The sequence below is a fragment of the Herpailurus yagouaroundi genome, unplaced genomic scaffold, assembly GCF_014898765.1.
Source record: "Herpailurus yagouaroundi ecotype Mexico unplaced genomic scaffold, PumYag 100, whole genome shotgun sequence".
NCBI classification, from domain to species: Eukaryota; Metazoa; Chordata; class Mammalia; order Carnivora; family Felidae; genus Herpailurus; species Herpailurus yagouaroundi.
In genome coordinates, this window is record NW_024412391.1 from 9011869 (window position 1) to 9033113 (window position 21245).

At 44.7% G+C, this 21245-nt stretch overlaps 1 protein-coding gene across 4 annotated transcripts in view; it reads left to right on the plus strand.

The window, feature by feature from the left end:
- ATP6V0A4 (ATPase H+ transporting V0 subunit a4) overlaps positions 1 to 13207 on the plus strand; it is a 102315-nt gene extending 89108 nt beyond the window's left edge. For all 4 annotated transcript variants that reach the window (XM_040471836.1, XM_040471835.1, XM_040471837.1 and 1 more), the window contains 4 exons: positions 2625 to 2753; positions 7865 to 7982; positions 11142 to 11313; positions 12783 to 13207. In XM_040471836.1, the coding sequence (XP_040327770.1) occupies positions 2625 to 2753; positions 7865 to 7982; positions 11142 to 11313; positions 12783 to 12876 (513 nt within the window). In that variant the 3' untranslated portion in view covers positions 12877 to 13207. The remainder of the gene's footprint in view (positions 1 to 2624; positions 2754 to 7864; positions 7983 to 11141; positions 11314 to 12782) is intronic.
- The last annotated feature ends 8038 nt before the right edge of the window (positions 13208 to 21245 follow it).

Sequence of the window (21245 nt, forward strand, 5' to 3'; positions counted from 1 at the left end):
TTGGTCCCTGTGGCCAGTCTGGGACCACCTTGGGCTTGAGGTGGTTCACACCAGGCATTTGCCAGAGATGCAGGGGCACTGAACTTCAGGACACTTTCCCTGTGTTGTCCCTTGGAAGCTTTTGTTGGTGGGCAGGGCCTGCAGTTAGGCCCAATATCTGCCCCCAGCCCACTGCTGGGGCCACACTTGAACAGGTTTGTGTGATTATCTCCCCCTTTACCCAGGCCAAGAATCACTTTGGGATGGTGCTGGCCTCTGTGGGGGCTGCTTGCACACTGCCATGCTTGTGGTGCTGCTTTAGATGGACTTCTGCCAGGGGTAGGTTGGAGTTGTGGTCCGCAGAAAAGCATGCAGAGGCATTGGTGGGGTGGGGTTGCTGTTAACAAGGTAGATGGAGAGTGTTCCCTGGCTGGACTGGTTCCTGCAGGTGTCTGTGTACCTAGGCTAGGGGATGGGGAGGGAAATGGCTATGCCAGCTTTTTGTTCATGGAGAAGTCTCTTAAAGGTCTCTGCCCCTCCAGCACAAGTTCTGAGTTTAATAAGTAAATCTCCTTCCCTTATATCCCTATTTTTCAAACTGTGGCTTCTCTGTTGTATCTCAGCAGGTCTGTTTGTTATGCTGTTTCTTTCAGGGTGGGGACTCAGTTTGCTGTCACCTCCTGACTTTCCTTGGGCAGAGCCTGCTGAGTTTTACAGTTCTAGGTGTCAAGCCCCACTGATTATAAGAACTTGTTACGTTATGCCCCTCTATTTTTCAGAGCCAAATGATATGATGATTTGTCCTTCCAGTGTGGGTCCCCCAGGCGTGGGGCGCCTGGTGTGGGGTCTGCTCCTCTCCCTTCTCCATGCCTGTGTGTCCCTCCCTCCTGTAGACAGTATCATAGGTCAGTTTGTTTCCCAACCTCATCTTTGTCCTTCCTACCTTTTTCTGATGCGGCCTCTTCTCTACTTTTAGCTGTGGAGGGTCTGTTGTTCTGCCAGTCTTTGGGTTGTTTTCTGGGTTCTTTACACTGATGTGGGTGTTATTTAGGAGTGTCCATGGGATGAGGTGAGCTTAGGACCCTCCTATTCTGCCATCTTCCCTGAAAGTCCTCGACCTGTTTCTAGTTTTAGTGACTACAGATAATCTGTAAATATCCTTGTGCATATCTTTGGGCACATGTGTTTTTAGAAAGTTGTCAGTAACTAAATTTAAAATTGAGTTGTGCATTTTATTTCGCTGGGAACTCTGCTCAAACATAGTGGGGTATTTAGTAAAGTGGGGAAGATGGGCACTAGGATTCACAAAGTCCAGTATCATGTTTCTATAAAATTATTCATCTTCATTTTAATCAATTCTAGGATAATGACCAGAAAGGGCTAGAGTTTAGGGATGGATATGTTTAGGAGTCTGTTGGCTTGACTTATAACTCTTAAATATTTAAATATATGGCATATGGACTTCCATTTTTACCTTTGCCCATGGCTCTGTAAATAGTAAGTGCAGAACCACTAAAGAAAGAAAGGCAAAGACATCTTAATGCCTAATTTGCAATACCCCCCCTCCCCCCATGAAATCATTCTAGGAAACACTTTGGACATGGGACATTAAGTTTCACAGTGACTTGAAAGAGATCTTCTATTCAGACCTAGGGATAAAACTAGGCCAAATTACATGCTAATTATACCTAGATTTTCTTTCTTTGAATTTTTTTCTTAGCTATTTTTATAAAGTGATGTTTTTTATTTTTAAAACTTATATTAGTATTGAAAAAGTCATTGTCTTAGTCCTTTTGGGCTGCTATAACAAAGTACCGCAGACTGGGTAGCTTATAAACAACAAATTTATTGTTCAGTGCTGGAGGCTGTGAAGTCCAAGATGAAAGGCTGCAGCATATTCACTGTGGTGAGACCCCCACCTTCCTGGTCCTTAGCCACATTCTCACTGTGTCCTGACACAGTGGAAGGGGTGAGAGTTGTGTAGGGACTCCTTTCTAACGGCACTAGTCTTGTTCGTGAGGGCTCCATCCTCGTGACCTAAGTACCTCCCAAGGGCCTCACCTTTGACTACTATCATCTGTGGGGTTTAGGATTTCAACATATGAATTAGGGAGGGGATACAAAATATTCAGACCATAGCAGTCACTAATCTCCCCTAATTTTGCCTATAGAAATCCGGCTGTTCAGGTCGGTCACAAGATTATGTCAAAGGTACCAACGGACAATTTTATGACAATGCATATTATTTTTTAACAATAAAAGGTACTCTTGTACATGCACCGGTTTACTGTAAAGACGGATTAATTTGGCACATTCTGGAGCACCATGGAGAAGAGGGCATACTCAGGAATCAGATTGCCTGAGTTTGAGTCCTAGCTCTGCCACTAACTAGCCTTACAAGCTGTATGATCTTGAGTACATTTCTTAACCTTCCTGTGCTGTCATCTCCTTCTCAGAAGAGTAAGGTGATAATTGTGTGTATCTGAAAACATTGTTACAAAGGCTAAATGAAGTGATATAGAGAGAGTTTAGAACAGTGTCTGGTGCATAGTCAGTATTTGGCAACAGCCTTTATTTTATGTAGAATTGTTGTAATTCTAGTTCAAAGGGTGAATTTAGTGCTTCACTTCCTTCCTTGCTGACAGCTGCAGGCATCCATGATCCAAGAAGATGCCACCGAGGACATTGAAGGTGACAACTCCAGCCCTTCCATGAGCACAGGTCAGAGGGCTTCTGCAGGTGGCCACGGGGCTCAGGATGACCATGAAGAAGAGGTATGTGGGATTCAACACCCAACAAAGATTTCCCAGTTTGTACAGATTCTAGATGTGGGATCTCACCAAGGGTGATGGTCAAATGTTTAACAGCCAGTAAGTAGGGCATGGGCACCAGCTCACCTGAAAGCACTTAGGCAGTAGATCTGGGAGGGTCAGGGAGACCCTGCTGGTGGCAGTCCTGTAGTTGCAAAGTCATGGGAAGTTGGGGTGGTCCCAAAGGAGGGGGGAGTGCATATAGGATCAGAACAACAGCTACTCACCAGCCAATCTAGGAGTGTTTTAATATTTTAACCCAGTTACTGCTGTATCTGTGAGTGTGGGGTGAATATCAGCCTTCAGATTTACTGACAGAGAAGGTCCTCAGTGCTAGTCGGTCCTCCTTTTTTTTTTTTTTTTTAAAGTATATTCATTTATTTTGAGAGCGAGCGAGCAAGTGTGAGTTGCAGGAGAAGGTCAGAGAAAGTGGAAGAGAGAGAATCCCAGGCAGGTTCCACGCTGTCAGTACAGAGGCTGAGGAGGGGCTCGATCCCACGAACTGTGAGATCATGATCTGAGCCGAAATCAAAGAGTCAGACGCTTAACCAACTGAGCTGCCCAGGCGCCCTGCTAGTGAGGCCTCCTTGACTCAGAATCGTACCCTTGGGAGTCAGCTATGTTTATTATGAGGTGCCCAGTCAGTACCCCTCACACCATGAGAGCAGAGCCCGAATCTAGCCCGACTGAAGAAGTAAAAGGCAGGCTGTTTATTCTCAGCCCGTCTCCCCAGCAGAAGCACGCCCAGCTGCTGTCCCCTCTTTGTTCTCCTGTCTCAACCCAACCCTGGCTCTGCTGAGACTTTGCTGACCTATCTTTGTAATGTTATCTGCCTCTCCTGTGAATTCAGGAATTGCTTTGTTCCCTCCTCCCTCCCTGAGCCTTTCTGTCCAAGAGCAGCCACTCCCCCTCAGGAATGTGCCACATTTTCCCAGCTGAAGGCAGGTGGCTGTTTTTATATTACCACCGAAGTATCCCATAAGCCTGAACGGGCTGGGGACTTTAACTGGAGCTCTGTTCTAATCCTGGAGTGGGGACGGGGTTCCTGTGAAGCCTGAGAGATGCTATAAGAAGTTCCATTTGTGGTGTTAATTACTTAAAAAAAAATTCATTTAAACTAATGGATAGTCAATTAGAAATAATGAAAAATCTGGATCAAGTTTTTCCGAGAAGATTCCAGGTACAGAAAGTAACCCATATTAGTGGCTATTAATATTACTAAGCCTGCCAGACCTGCGGGGATGTTTTAGAATCCAGCCCACACATCGTCTGACTCATCCAGTCCCAGCCCGTCCAGTACCACCTCTCTCGTCTGTTCTTCCCATGCCCTCAATATTTACCCTCTCGGTGTTCATCTTCTGCCTCTGCCATGTACTGGCTGCCCTTGTTTGGGCAACTTGAGGCTCCATTTGTAGGTCCCTTCCCCCAAGTACAATCATGTGTGGATCGTCCATTGCCAACCATATATACAGGCTTGGCTCTTTTGTCCCCTCAGGGTCCTCTCTGACCTCTGTCTACACCAGGTGTTGGCCAAACTCTGGGTCAAGGTCTGCAGACTGCCAAGTCTGCCCAAGACTTCCGACACTAGCCACAGGTTTGGGGGCCCCCAGGACCACCCTCTCTTCAGACCAGTCAGTTACAAATTCAGGGTCCCCTCAGATTCCCTCAGGGTTGGTGATTTATAGAACGACTTACAGAATTCAATGAAGTTTAACCCTTACTTACAGTTAGGCTTTTACTGTAGCTCAAATATACAGATCAGAAGCAGCCGGAGGAAGAGACGCGTAGACAGAACCTGACGCTGGAAGGGTTCCAAATTCCAGAATTCTGTGTCCTTAGAGAGACATTAGTCTCCCAGCCTCAACATGTGGCGGTGTGCACACAGCATTGCCAGCCCAGGAAGCTCACCGGAGCTCCAGCATCCAAAGCTCTATTGGGGTTTCATTATGTAGGCGTGCAACTCAGTGGTTGTGCTCACTCTCCAACTCCATCCTCTCCCTGGAGGCTGGGCTGGTAACACATGGCTCCAAGTCTCAACCCTCCAACCACAGGAACCGTCCGATGTGGTCCCAGGGGCTCACCGTGAAGAACATAGACAGTTCTTTCAGGTGGGAGACGTCAGGAGTTTAGAGGTTGCCTCCCTGGAGCCAGGACAAAGCCAGCCCTCTCCTTGGGTGGGGTTCGTTCTTCACCACTCATTCCTCCATTCCCTTGCCTCTCTCCCCTCTCTGCCCTTCCCTGCCCTTCACCTCCTCCCAGCTGTTTTCATTGCTGAGTCAGAGGCATTGACTCCTGTCTCCTCTCCAGAGCTCCTGACATGGTTGACCTCACCCTCCGTGCCTTCCTCGGTATTTCTCTATCCTTGGCCGCAGCCCTGTGACTCCTTCTGGGACTCTGACCTCTTCTTTCCATCATCCATGTCTTTCTTTCTCACCTCCACATGAACTTTTCCCAGGCTGGGAGCTCTGTGATCTTTCCCTCGTGTGTCTTCCTGGTCCCCTTACCTCCCACAGGTGAGTCCTAGGTGTTCACTTCCAGCCCGGACTGTTCTTCTGAACCTGTTCTTCCTCTGTCACTGTGTGATTCTACTTGTGTGGCCAGCTGTCACCGGAGACACAACACACCTGAACCTATCACTAATGTCCTTCTCCAATTTATCCATTTCTGTCAATGCCATTCTTTTAGCCCCTCGGACTCAAGACCCTCAGAGCCCTGTATGACCCTGGCCCCTGCTGGGTCAGAGGCCCTTTTTCTGCATTCCCACAGTACTGCTGAGTCTTGATTATTGCACTTTTCTTTTTTTTTTTCTTTTTTTTTTTTTTTTAGCTGTTGTAAGAAATTTATTTTTTTTTAATTTTTTTTATTTATATATGAAATTTATTGTCAAATTGGTTTCCATACAACACCCAGTGCTCATCCCAAAAGGTGCCCTCCTCAACACCCATCACCCACCCTCTCCTCCCTCCCACCCCCCACCAACCCTCAGTTTGCTCTCAGTTCTCAACAGTCTCTTATGCTTTGGCTCTCTCCCACTCTAACCTCTTTTTTTTTTTTTTCCTTCCCCTCCCCCATGGGTTCCTGTTAAGTTTCTCAGGATCCACATAAGAGTGAAACCATATGGTATCTGTCTTTCTCTGTATGGCTTATTTCACTTAGCATCACACTCTCCAGTTCCATCCACGTTGCTACAAAAGGCCATATTTCATTTTTTCTCATTGCCACGTAGTATTCCATAGTGTATATAAACCACAATTTCTTTATCCATTCATCAGTTGATGGACATTTAGGCTCTTTCCATAATTTGGCTATTGTTGAGAGTGCTGCTATGAACATTGGGGTACAAGTGCCCCTATGCATCAGTACTCCTGTGTCCCTTGGATAAATTCCTAGCAGTGCTATTGCTGGGTCATAGGGTAGGTCTATTTTTAATTTTCTGAGGAACCTCCACACTGCTTTCCAGAGCGGCTGCACCAATTTGCATTCCCACCAACAGTGCAAGAGGGTTCCCGTTTTTCCACATCCTCTCCAGCATCTATAGTCTCCTGATTTGTTCATTTTGGCCACTCTGACTGGCGTGAGGTGATACCTGAGTGTGGTTTTGATTTGTATTTCCCTCATAAGGAGCGACGCTGAACATCTTTTCATGTGCCTGTTGGCCATCCGGATGTCTTCTTTAGAGAAGTGTCTATTCATGTTTTCTGCCCATTTCTTCACTGGGTTATTTGCTTTTCGGGTGTGGAGTTTGGTGAGCTCTTTATGGATTTTGGATACTAGCCCTTTGTCCAATATGTCATTTGCAAATATCTTTTCCCATTCCGTTGGTTGCCTTTTCGTTTTGTTGGTTGTTTCCTTTGCTGTGCAGAAGCTTTTTATCTTCATAAGGTCCCAGTAATTCACTTTTGCTTTTAATTCCCTTGCCTTTGGGGATGTGTCGAGTAAGAGATTGCTACGGCTGAGGTCAGAGAGGTCTTTTCCTGCTTTCTCCTCTAGGGTTTTGATGGTTTCCTGTCTCACATTCAGGTCCTTGATCCATTTTGAGTTTATTTTTGTGAATGGTGTGAGAAAGTGGTCTAGTTTCAACCTTCTGCATGTTGCTGTCCAGTTCTCCCAGCACCATTTGTTAAAGAGACTGTCTTTTTTCCATTGGATGTTCTTTCCTGCTTTGTCAAAGATGAGTTGGCCATACATTTGTGGGTCTAGTTCTGGGGTTTCTATTCTATTCCATTGGTCTATGTGTCTGTTTTTGTGCCAGATTATTGCACTTTTCCATGCACCCTGTCCCCACCACGCTGCGAGCCACCCGAGGACCAGGATGGTGCCAGTCACACCTTTCCCCCGACAGCATCAGAGTGCGTGAAGGGAACAGCATGCTCTTGCTGTGTGTGTGCTGTTTCTTCCCCTTCATCTCTAGATTAGTGAGCTAGTCAACAAACAGGCTTTTTTGCTTATAAGGCTCTGCCTTTGCTAGTCCATTTTGTCACCAGATTAATCATCCCCCCAAGACTTCTTTATTCCCCCTCCCCACCCCGGCCACTTTTCATTCAGATGCTGTTTATGGTTGCTCATTGACTCCAACTTATTTTCCCAACTCTGTTCTTTACTGAAACTTCAGCACCTGAGGGCTCCTTTCTAGTCCTCACCAATCAAGCACCTACTTCCAGCCAAATTGTTTCCTGCCCAGAACTTGCCTTCCTGATGTTCCCAAGCACCCACCTTTTCCTCACCGGGAGTCATTTTCTTCACCAGGAATGATCTTGCTTATCTTTTACTTCCAGATGCGTCCCCAGCCTTCCCGGCCCAGCACAGACCTCACCTCCTGTGACACCTTACCGACCGGTCTCTCTTCTTCTTTAAATTTCTTTCAGCTACTTCTGGGAAATGTTCCTGCACACACACTGTACCCTACTTTGCGCTGCTAACTCTCTCTCTACGAGCATATTAATATTTGTTTTCCCCTAGTTCGACTGGAAGTGCCTTAAGAGCGGAGCACATGTTTTATTCATCGGTGTATCATTAGTAAGACCTTTCATGGAGGAAATACTTAATGAAATAGAATAAAAAATTCTCTCTTTCAGTTCAACTTTGGAGACATCTTTGTGCATCAAGCCATCCACACGATCGAGTACTGCCTGGGCTGCATTTCAAACACAGCCTCTTACCTCCGGCTCTGGGCCCTCAGCCTGGCTCATGCACGTGAGTGAGCTGCCCTCGGGGTCACGATCAGATCTCCCCTGGGAAACAGAAGCAAAGCGCTTGTTTGGAGAAGTGCCTTCTCTGGGTTATTTACGGCATGTTTGCCCAAAGAATTGTTGGTTTTTCTTAGGAAGAAGTGACTTTTTCTGTAGGTCTGACTTTATGTTACTGGAGTAGTTAGCCTCTGTGTCAGTTTCCTGTTGCTGCTATAACAAATTGCCCCCGTTTAGCAGCTCAAAACAAATGCAGATATACTGTCTTAGAGTTCTGGAGTTGTAGAACCAAGATGTCAGCAGGGCTGGGTTCTTTCTAGAAGCTCTAGGGGGGAATCCATTTCCCTGCCATTTCTATTTTTAGAGGCCGCCTGCATTTCTTGGCTCTTGGGCTCATCAGTCTGATTCCTGCTTCATTCATCATGTCCCTATTTTCTCTCGCTCTGACTCCTTTGGTTTCTTCTTCTAAGGACTATGTGGTTACCTTGGGCCTACCTGGATAATCCAGGATGATCTCCTTATCTCAGCACCCCTTCACTTTAATCCTGTCTGCTTAATCCATTCCTTTTTTTTTTTTTTTAAGTTTATTTATTTATTTAGAGAGAGAAAGAGAGGGCACATAAGAGCATGAGTTGAGGTGGGGGGCAGAGAGAGAGGGGGAGAGAGGATCCCAAGCAGTCTCCACGCTGTCAGTGCAGAGCCCAACTTGGGGCTCGAACTCATGAACTGTCAGATCGTGACCTGAGCCGAAATCAAGAGTCAGGTGCTTACCTGGCTGAGCCATCCAAGTGCCCCTGCTTAATCCATTCTTAATCCCTTTTTGCCATATAGCTTTTTCTTAAGATTAGAACATGGCCATCTTTGGGGGGTTCACTTTGAGAGAAGGCCTGCCTTGATTGTGAGCATTGGTGGGAAATAGGCCAGTTGGCTGACCCTTGACCTGCACCCCCCCCCCCCACCAGCGGTACTCACCACCTCACAGGGTCATGCTAAGCCCAATTTTGGTCATGATTCCATCCCCAGGGGTTACTTAAGTCTGGAATCCTAACTCATCAAGTTACTTTGTAAGATCCTTCTTGATCCCTGCCTGATTTTCCAGTCTCGTCCCTTGGTATTGCCCTTAATGCCCCACCAGCCCCTGGTACCCACCCATTTCATAGGCAGTGGCCACCAGGACCTGCACTGAGGCTCCTGAGGCTGCCACGAGCTCTGGGCCTCTCTGTGTTGGCCCTGCAGCCCCCTTTCCTGAAATCTTCCTTTCTTCCTTAGCTTTCTCCTCACTTGATTTCTAATTCCTCCTTCAGAGCTCATGCAAATGGCACCTCTCCTGGGAATCTTCCTCCCTGATCCCCAGTCTGGCAGGTGCCCTTTCCCTGGGTTCTGGGAGTGCCCCCTCCTAACACTGATTGCAGTTCAGTCCTGATTGGCCTGTGTCCATACTGGACTGTGAGCTCCTGAAAGGCATTGACCCTGATTTCCACCCCTGCATTCCCAGCCCTGAGCACAATGTGTGAGAGATCAGGCCAAAGTGTGTGCTAGATGGGTAGAAACCAAAGCAAGGAAAGTGAGCCTGCTTCTTGATTTTTAGCAGAAATGCAAGTACTCACTGTTAGCCTTCGCGGCTTGGGCTGTGTTCATTTCCTTACATCAACTCCCACACATACACTTTACTTGTGTGCACACAGGTGTTTGGATGCATACATCCACAAGCACCTGCCTGTGTTTGCTTGTGCATTGACATGCACTCATGTGAGGTGGTTTCCCAGGGCCCTGAAGTGGATCTCTGAGCTTCGTGTGGTCAAGTGGTGTTTAATGTCAGCCTTTAGCTCTGATCCCAGTTGTGGTTTGGAAGCGTCATGTCACAAGAGGGCTGAGACCAGATGGGACAGGAGGGTGCTCTCTGACCAGTCCATGCCCATCGAAGATGCAATTTGACATCAGAAAATCCATATGGCTTATAGCTGCCCGGAACGGTCTACCCATTGGATCTTTCTAGAACTTCCTGAGACATATAGTTCCCACGGAATATCTTCAACTCATGCTAACAAACTTGCTTGAAGAGGTGGTTTGGCAGAAAACAGATGCTGATTTAAGTCCTAGTTTCTCTTCTGCCACTTTTAGCTCAGTAACTCAGGCAAGCAGGCTAACCTGTGTGTGCCTTGGCTTTCCTGTGTGGTTCCGGTAGTGAGCCTGCTGTGTTAGTCAACCAAGGCTAGAACGTGTTGCAGTCACTACCAGCCCCGGATCTCAGCAGCTTAAACAATGGAAATGTACTTACTCTATCACATCTGTTCATCAGTGCCGTTCTGAGACCTAAGTTGAGGGAGGCTGTATTTGGATACATGCTTCAAAAATCACCCAGATGGGGGTACAAGGAGGAGGTGAGAGTGAAACACTGGAAATTAACACACTTTCCCATTGTGTTACTCCAGCAGAAAGCCAGGGCTGGGGGACAGGGCACAGCATGGGTGCAGATACTCCCCCTTGTGCCCTCACATGTCTCTCTTCTCATCGTGTCCAAATATCCACTTGCAAGTGACAGGTCTTTATCTCTCTGGGCCCTGCCACTTTGACCTTTTGGCTGGGTGACTTCCAGTCTCAACCCAACAATGTAATGGTAGTATCTCCCCGAAAGGGAGAGTGTGAGCAAGCTCTCTGGGGTCTCTTCTTATAAAGGCACTAATTCCATCATGAGGGCCCCACCTTTATGACCTCATCAACCCTTAATCACCTCCCAAAGGCCCCTTCTCCAAATACCCTCACTGTGGTGGGTAGGGATTCAACATAGGAATTGGAGGGTGGGCGGGACACAAACATGCAGTCCATATCAAATCACATTCTACGCATTCTGTTGTGTTTCGCTTCTCTGGTGTAACATTTTGTTGCTCAGATTTATTCATGTTGCTGCTGGTAACTGTAGTTTGCTCACTTTCGCTGGTGAATACTGTGCCTCCGTATGTTTGTTGTCATGACAGAAACTCCTCTATTGTGAGCACTGCCCTAGACAGTCTCATACAGGTGCCCCAGGGCACATGTGCCTGAGTTTTCTACCTGAAGAGCACAGTGTTGGGATTCTAGGGTGTGCAGACCCAGGTATATGGCATGAAAAAACCCTGCACTTGCCACATAAACTCTGTGGTTGAGAAGGTTTCTCTTGCTCTTACAGAATTGTCTGAAGTGCTCTGGACCATGGTGATGAACATTGGCCTTCGCGTGCGAGGCTGGGGAGGACTCATTGGAGTCTTTATCATTTTTGCCATATTTGCTGTTTTGACGGTAGCCATCCTTCTGATCATGGAGGGTCTCTCTGCGTTCCTGCACGCCCTGCGACTACACTGGTGAGCGTGGCTGCACTGGGGAGGCTCTGTGTGCTCTAGAGAGAGATGATGGGCCATAGGACCAGCCAGCTGAGGTCACATCCTGACCCAGTTTGAGTCCCCTGTTGGCTTAATATTACATGATGAGGTGTGTGTATGTGTGTGCCTGTGTGTATGTGTATACACATATGATGGCTGCCCTAGGATTAATGTTAGTTCCCATTTACTCATTCTCTTTTATTTTTATTATTACTTTTTAAATGTTTATTTATTTTTGAGAGAGAGAGAGAGTAGAGGAGGGGCAGAGAGAGAGAGAGGGATAGAGGGTCCAAAGCAGGCTCTGCGCTGACAGCAGAGAGCCCGATTCAAACTCACGAACTGTGGGATCATGACTAGAGCCAAAGTTAGATGCTTAACTGACTGAGCCACCCAGGCGCCCCTTACTTGTTCTCTTCTAAGAGTTCATTTATTATATCACAACTAGCTTCAAGATAAGGAACACTTCAAGTATTGGTAAGATGACAGATCTGAGATAGTCTCACAGCGGCATACTTAGTGAATCTGGGACATTAGGCCCTTGGTGCTGAGTGCAGGAACTATACCAGAAATACAGGCTACTAACCTCTACAAAGTGGGAACAGAAGAAGGGTACCTGGAAGGAGGAAGGCACTCACAGGAGGCCCTTGACATCCGCAGATGTGTCCAGAGACTATGAGCCCTCACTAGGCTTACAAATATGAAAACATTTGTTGAAGCTCCTGTTTTTCTAACAAGTCATAGGTTGTCCAAGAATTTTGAGTGTGTGCTCATACCCTTAAACCACAGAGACTGTCTTTAGCTCTCACCGATGCTTTCTACCTCCTTCTGTGCACGCTGTTCATAAAGAAAAGTTTTTACATACTCCGTGTATGGAGTGGAGGGAATCACAGCGCCCCTGCCTCAGGTTATGACATCGGCTCTCCCCACGTCCTTAAGGAAATGAACCCTGTAACATAATCAAGCGTGAATGATCATGCGTGATGTCTGCGATGTAAGTTACGAGAACGTTAAGTCAGGGTCCTGGGTATTGTGAAATAGCGTAAGTCCCATGGTTAAGATGAGGATGGAGAAGAAAAACCACGTGGAACCTCGTGAAACATTCTCTCATCACTAGCTCGTGAGATAAGACTTCACAGCGAACGCTTCCCTGCTTGTGGGAGCCGGGGGGAGGGTGGCTCTGCCGTGGTCTGAGAGGCTGGTGGCAGGGGCCTGGAGGAAGTGGGGTGGGATAGGAAAGGAAAAGTGTGACCGGGAGGCAAGAGAAGGATTTTTATAAGCCTCAGAGGATCCCTGTAGTGGCCACCAACCTGAGTGTCTTCCCTGGCCCACCTTCCTGACCCTGTGCTTGATTTTACAAATGCCCGCTTCTTCCCTTCCCGGCCAGCCTCTAGCTTACATGTTTTTATCTCGCCTTTTTTTTTTTTTGGTTTTGCCCTCCCCCATCCCCCAAGGGTGGAGTTCCAGAACAAGTTCTATGTCGGGGCCGGTTACAAGTTTTCTCCTTTCTCCTTTAAATACATCCTGGAAGGGACATCGGAGGAATAGCGGCAGGTCCCGTGGCTGCCGCATGTTCTGCCTCAGTCTCTGTGCCTGTGAAAGAAGTTCAGCTTTGTCTTCGATGTCAGCCTGTGCTAGGCGGTCAATGGATGATTGTTCTTAGCTACCTGGAGACAGGAAGCCGTGTATATTTTACTTATAAGCCTTGGAATTTGATACGACTTAACCATGTCACAGAGGAACCGACCTCATGTGGGGTCGTCATTGTCAAAAACTGAAATGACTGAGAAACGGGGAGCGCTACACTGATGTTTTCCTGCAATATTGTGAGTATTATATGCAAGAAAATAAACTTCTGGGCCATTTCCTTGTTCTTTAAGATGTCTTTGTCCAAAATTATTCTGTAGTATTTAGTATTGATAGTTACAGGCCAAAGCGAAACAATAGAGTTACACAAACTAATTTAAGAGGATTATGTTTATTTTATTCTTTCACTTCCTGGTTCCTCAGACATGTTTTTTCCTTGGCTGGGGCTAAGCTTTATAAGATTAGGAACTTTCTCATGAATCTCCACTCCAGGTGGGAAAGAAAGGGTAATGTTCCCTGGACAGAGGGCTGGCCCCATGTGGCTCTATGTGTTGTTAAGCCCTGTGGAATGAAGTGTGGCAACATATCATCAGCGACTGTTTGCTGGATGCACATTGTGCTGCAGGAACTGGAGAAAGAGATTTGAAGACTCGAGAAAGTTCTGGAAAACAGCCTGCCAGACAGGAGTCTGCCAGACACGTCTTCCCTGATACTCTCTGGGTCTGTCAGCCCTGAAGTCATTTCTAAGCCTCCTGGATTGTCAAACTCTTAAGAGCCAGTTTTGTAGAGTAAAATATGTGTCATCAACTATTTAGATAACTATTTAGTTATCCAGGTTAATCATAATCTTCAAGGTAACTAGACCAGTGGAATTAAGCATTGTTACCATTGGTACAGTGCTTTACAGTTTACAAGGCACCTTTAAAAAAACATGGTTTTAATGTTTATTTATTTTTGAGAAAGAGAGAGAGAGAGGAAGGGGCAGAGAAAGAAACACACACAGAATCTGAAGCAGGCTCCAGGCTCTGAGCCGTCAGCACAGAGCAGGATGTGAGGCTTGAACTCATAAATTGTGAGATCGTGGCCTGAGACAAGTCAGACGCTTAACCAACTGAACCATCTAGGCGCCCCTCATTTTTTTTTTAAGTAAACTCTACCTCCAATGTGAGACTTACACTCACAACCCCAAGATCCAGAGTCGCATGCTCTTGTGACTGAGCCAGCCAGGCGCCTCAAGGCACTTTCTACATAGCATCTAGTTCTTAAGATTTCAGAGTATTTGACCAAATCCAAAATTGCCTTTTGGACATATCTCTGGGTTCTTCAGCTCCCTCCTGCCCTGCTTGGTAGCGGGGTTGATGGGTGCGCATGGAAGTGTCATGGCTCAGACCCGAGGAAGGTTCCATATCACCTTCTGTATCAGTGTCATGACTTGTCTAGCACAACTTAAGGCACAATTAGCTGCTCGAAAATTTTCAGAGATTAAAGCAGTTTGAGCCTAAGAATGATAGTTGACATCTTTGACTTCCAATTCTGATACTTTATCTTGTGTGTCCCCAGGCAGGAGACCAAGTTGTTCTGCTCACTGCCAAAATGGGGGATTAGTGATCTCCATTCTCTGGGTTGTGGAAAGGAAGTGTAAAGCATGGGGCATGGACCTGCTACTTATCCGGTAACATTGCCTGAAGGAAAGAACAGACAAAAGCCATATGTAAATGTTAGTTTAAATCCATAAAAGCCAAGGTCACTGGATAATTTCAAGTTTCTCAGGACATCACTGCCCTTCTCAACAACTATCTAAAAATATGCTACGTGTACATGGATCACCAGGCTTTGCCTCTTTACTTCTAAGCAGTGATGGCTGTGAGAAAAGGTTTGAAAGGACAAAGCTTCCTTCTGCCCCTCACCTAGAGCCCTGGTTTTCCAGAAGTTCCCATGGCCTCCCTGAAAACTGTTATTTTCCTCCAAGATTTGGCAGCCTTCTTTAATCTCAATGAGAGACGTAATTTCCCCTTTAAAAAAGGATTGGGTGAAGGGCTACAGAAAAGGGGGTGTAACCTGGATGTCACTCACTTGCCCACACCACAAGGTTGCTCCTTAAAGAATTCCACTCACAGAACTGAGCCAAAAGAGGAGGAGAAGACGAGGGGGCCGGGCTTCTTAGGCAGGTAAGTCCAGAAGCCCCTCCTGGGGCCACCAACGGTCTAACTGCTGTGTGACACTTGGCTGTGTTAAGAGTGAGCGAAAGAGCCTGAAACTGGAAAGCTTTCCAAGGACTATACAGAGGTAAGAAACTCCGACGGGCAGCATAGATCTGGATGTACTTTTCCTGCTTTGGAGTGGGGGTTGGGGAGGTAGGAGTTTGACCATTTGTACTTGACTGAAGGCACATGGAATATGAAAAGTTCCCTCTTCATACTGATGATATTGCAAAATCAATTACATCATACACACATACAAGCACGTTCAGTTTTAAAAAGCTCTAACATGGCTCAATTATTTCTGGCTAAAAAATTCAGTATAGCAAAATGCAATGGAATAAAAAGTCCATCAGTGCCCTGGAATTTATTTTAATGAAGCTTGAATGCCACGTGAGCCTTTTGAATTTCAGAGTAGACCCTCAGCGTGTCAGTTCTTACTGATATTTTGTTTGTTTATTTATTTATTTAAAGGTTTTATTTTTTAAGTAAAATAAAGCCCCAACATGGGGCTCAACATCACAACCCTGAGATCAAGAGTTGTAAGCTCCTAGAGTGAGCCAGGCAGGCACCCCTTTTACAGATTTCTTGAAGCTAGGTCATGGGTTACTTTCCCATTGTAGTTTTTAAGGAGCTGATGGTAAGGGGTGGGAAACATTCTTCACCATGTTATTCCTTCTCTTCTTGAGTTGGTCCAACTGATTATCCCTCCTCTTCCTAGGTTAGAATGGATTCAGAATGATTTAGGGAAACAATAGAAGATGCCAACTCAGCTTTTCCAACACTCCATTTCAGACTCGAGATTACAAGTTCTATCTGTAATGTACCTCATATCTATCTCTATGGAACATTCTGTCCCCTTTTTTATGAAAACTTTTCCTTATGAAACTTGGCTGAAACCCTAGAGAATACAAGGAGAATATCTGTGATCTATTAAATTTGAGTTAATGTTGGGTGTCCTCTTAATAACATGTACTGTAAGCCCATTTATAGCATGCAGATGTGAATGCCCAAATCCTCATAATCTGTCTATACCACTGAACTCCCCTCCCCACCACCCAACATGGCACCCAACACCCAAATAGTCAATCTATTTCAGAAAACAAGTAATTTCTTTTCCCATTTGGGTGGTTTTTCATCTGAGGCCAAGGTGTTTTAATGTTAGTGGAATATTAAGCAGTAAATGCTTTTGCACACATTTGATAACTCTGAAAGTACTTAAGAACTTATGCTGTGTGTATTTGATTTGTGATTATGGAGAAATTTTAGACATTTAGTTGATACCCTTATTCAGGGATAAGAAATAGTACTCCCATGGGTGCTTAGGTTGCAGCGGGCACTGTGCCATATTATACAAACCTCATCACATCTGATCCTTGTAACAAACTGAAGAGGAAGCTTCTCAGTTAAGAATTATACACAACTGGCTGGGCTGGTCTGAGTGCAGTGGTGTTTACCATCCGTTGATCACGGCCATCTACATATTTCTTTGTTGCTTCTTCCCTCCCACTGCTACACTCAGCTCGCCTAAAAATAAAATAATTGCACACAACTTCAAGGAACAGAGACTAGAAATAACAGTGTCTTCAACAGAGAGCGCTTAATTTTTTTCCCATGTAGATGTCTGGAGGTAAGTGGTCCACAGCCGTAGGAGAGGTTTCCAGGCTCTTTCTAGCTTATGCTCTGCCAGACTTGGCCTGAAGTTTCCATATTTCCATCTTCACGTTTGCATCATGACCCAAGATGCCTGATGAAGCATCAGCCATCATGCAGGGGGGAGGGGCAGAAGGGCCTTCATCTGCCTCTCAGTGACCACTTTCTTCAGCGAGGTGCAAGGGAGGACCTTACTGGGAAGACAGCCAGCTACTTCTCCCACAGGTAGCTGGCTATTATTTCCATTTTCAGAGAAGGAAACTGAGGAAGAAGAAACAGAATCCATTCAATCTCAGTCTCACCGTGGCTACTGATTGCCTTCTTTTTCCTCCCTCCCTTTCTCCCTCCTTTCCTCCTCTAATTCTTCTTCCCTTCTTCCTTCCCTCCTCCTTCCTTCTTTCTGTCCTTTCTTCCTTCTTATGTTAATTTAGTAGGTATAAAATGATACCTAAGGATTTTTTTGTGACTGCCATTTTGTCAGTTACTACAGAAGGTGAACAACTTTCCAGTTTTGCCTCCAGCTTTTATATATTCTTGTGAATTGCTTGTTCGTATAATTTGCCCATCAATCTATTAGAATCTAATGTTTTTCTTGTAATTTATGGTTTATATGTACTACCGACATTTATTTGTTGAGTGCATAGACGTGCATGCACACACATGCACACACACACATTTGCAATTGGCTTTTCTTATTTTAATTTTTGAAATTGTGGTAAAATATCTATAACATAACACTGACCATTATGCCAATTTTAAAGTGACCCATTCAGTGGCATTTAGTTGTATAATTTACAATGTTGTGCAAACATCGCTACCATGAAAGAGGGCTTCCTGTGCCAGGCCACCTTGGGCACTTCCAGCCAGTTAGTGATTTGATCATGTCTGGGTCAAGTGCCTACTGCTGACCCGATAGGTCATGGCCGGTGATGGGGGGCAGTGGGGGCAGTGGTAAGGCCTGCCTAGGACAGTGGCCTAGTGAACACCGGAAGCAAGACGTCAACTATACATTGGTTCGCTTTTGCAGAAAGAATTTTTGTGGTACAAGAACTAGCCTTTCTAAGAATTCAAACAAATGAGATAAGCATAAAGAAGGAAGAATGGGGAAAAAACCCTAACTTCTCCCTGCCCTAGGTAATTCTTTTCTTACCCTTGTCCTCATGGCTGGCTCCTGCTTCTCCTTCAGGCCTCCACTTAGAATTGCTTGCAGAAGCCTCCCCAGGTCTGAGGACTCGTTAAGCACGGGCCCCCCTTTGTGTGCCAGAGCAACCTCCACTTAACCCTGGGACCCACTTTTCCTGCCTGAATCTGTCCCTTTGTTCGCCAGAGACCCTTTCATTATATTCTATGGTCTAGTACATAGTAGTACTCCACAAATACTTACTGAAAGACAAAAAGTTTCAGACAACATCTCTCCTGAAATCTCCATGCAGGTACCTATTTAAGTGAAATACTATAAATTGGGATCAATGTGTACATACCCATACGTTGTGGATACGTCTGCATTATAGACACACATCTTGGAAAATGCTTTCAGCACGAAATGGCCTTTCACTAAGAGCTTTTAAATGGTATTCTGTTTAGCCACTTCTCCACTGGTGGGCGTTGAGGGTGTATCCAATTCTTTTGTTGTGAAAACAACAGAGTGGTGACCTTCCTTGTATGTATCTTTGTCTACCTTTCGACTACCCCATTAGGATGAATCCTAGGAATGAAATTGCTTAGTCAATATTCTTTCATCTCTGCCTAATTGCCTTGTGCAAAGGTAGCAGTGGACATTCCCAGTGATAATTTGAGTGCCTATTTCCCTTTCGCGGCGTAGAATCAATTTTTAAGACTTTGGCAAACCTGATAAAGGAAAATGGTAACTCTTTTTAATTTGAAGGCATGATAACTACTTAGGTTGAACATAACTTCATTTGTCAGCACTGTATGTATTCTTTTGTGTTTGTCCCTCATGGCTTGGCCCCTCCATTGTTTCCTTCCTGACCTCCACGAGCCTTTGTTAAACATGTATGTTGCAGACAGTCTGTGCTTTGTCTGCATGTATTGAATTTTATAATTTCTGTATTGAGGTAGAAAGTGCATATGGCAACAAATCAAGTTGTCGGATGAGTTTATAACAGAAATAAACAATGTCCTGACTTGATTTTCCCCATCCCCAGAGAAATTTCTTTTGTCTTGTTTTTTGTTTTTTAAGTTTTTCTGGTAATTATCTTTATAGTTAAAACAACATAATTGTATTTTATTTCTTAGTTTATCAACTGAAGACAGTCTCAATCCACTATTCACCATAAAAGATGAAGGTTTATGTCATGATTTCCTCTTTGTCATTCTCCTAATATTTTATAGGTATCCTTTTAAAAAACCAATCGCAACTGTTTTTCATGTTATTAAAAAGTCTACATCAATATAAAATTATTTGTTTTATTTTATTTTTAGAGAGAGAGCATGAGCCAGGGAGAGGGGCGGGGGGGAGGGGAAGAGAGAGAGAGAGAGAGAGAGAGAGAGAGAGAGACAGAGGCAGAGAGAGAGAGAGTGAGAGAGAGAATGAAACTTAAGCAGGCTCCATGCTTAGCATGCAGCCCGATGCGGGGCTTGATCTCATGACCATTAGGTCATGACCTGAACCAGTATCAAGAGTCAGGTGCATAACCACCTGAGCCACCCAGGCGCCCCCCTCAATATAATTTTAGATGCTGTATGTATTATCAGTTTAACCATTTCCTTTCTACTACTTTCACTACGTAGGTTGTTTCCTATTTGTTATTGTTAAAATAGACTTGGATAAAAAAGTGTTTAGATAAACTTCTTTGTATAGAGAGCATTTTCCATATTTGAGATATTTCCTTGGAACAAATGACAAGAACTGGGATTACCCGTTCAGATGAAACTAGCTTTTAAAGCTTTTGACCCATTGCCAAATTGACACGAACTGTTCGAAGGGCATAGAATGATGGATATCAGGTGGGGGCTACGTAGGGCTCACAGTAACGATCACCTGGAAAAAATGTTCAAGCCTCCCTTGTCGCTGGTTAAGAGTCACTGGTAAGGAAGGAAGAATAGGGGCTTTGAGGTAGTGGTGTGTTTAATAAAAAGATTGGGTTGAAGAGGGGGATGGTGCCTAGATTTGTAGTGTCTGCCGATCTCTCTGCTGTAAATAGTCTCACCATGGCTGGTTTTGAATTACCAACATGATGTTACTGAGTACAGAGTTGGGAAGAGATGTATACAGTCCGCCCTCGGAAGCTGGTGGGAGCTCCTCCAGCAGCACGGACACGCTCTAATGCCTGGCATGCACAAGGTGTAGGTTTATATGGATGCATTTTTTCATTCCCGTTCACCCGCATCCCAAGCTCTCTCCTTTGCCCCGAAGATAGTCACTGTCATGGAATTTTCATATATCTACGTAAAATATAAAATGTACCATCTGGGGGTACATATTTTCACGTTAGGTAAGTTATTATATTGTTCTTGTTTTTTTCCTTGCTTTTATTTTTAGTTACTCTATTGGCTGTTTTTGCGATTACTAATAGCATACTTAGAGCTCTGGTTCTCATGCTTTTTTGGGTGGGCTGCCGCCCCATCCATCCAACTTTCCTCACTGACTTCATCTCTCTTTTTTTAAGGATAATTTTAGTCATTGTTGAGGGTATTAACATTTTCATTCGGTTCTGAAACCACAATCAAGTCCATTTGGTTTTTCAAATGCTGACTCTAAACCTGAAAATGAATGAACAAACTTTTTTTTTTTTTGGACCATATAAATATTTCTCACTTTACGACCAAGTGTTATATGCAAAGATTTTATGTTTTGAAGTCCATTGTCATGACCACAAGGAATTCTCTTTTCTTTTTCTCATCGGTGGCCTAAAATCACGCTACATTTTAGTTTCATTTATATGATAGAAACAAAATGAGTCTCCCTTTCAATCAAGAAAAATATGAAATCATATGGGGTGCCTGGCTGGCTTAGTAGACTGTGAGACTCTTGATCTCAGGGTTGTAAGTTTGAGCCCCACATTGGGTGTAGAGATTACTTAAAAATAAAATCTTATTAAAAAAACCAATTTGTTTAATTTATATCCAAGATAGTTAGCATATAGTGCAACAGTGATTTCAGGAGTAGATCCCTTAATGCCCCTTACCCATTTAGCCCATCACCGCCCCCCACAACCCTTCCAGTAACCTTCTGTTTGTTCTCCATATTTAAGAGTCTCTTGTGTTTTGTCCCCCTCCCTGTTTTTATGATTTTTGCTTCCCTTCCCTTATGCTCATCTGTTTTGTATCTTAAATTTGTCATATGAGTGAAGTCATATGATATTTGTCTTTCTCTAATTTCACTTAGCCTAATACCCTCCAGTTCCATCCATGTAGATGCAAATGGCAAGATTTTATTCTTTTTGATTGCCGAGTAATACTCCATTATACACACACACACTCCCATCTTTATATATACTCCATTATATATACTCCATT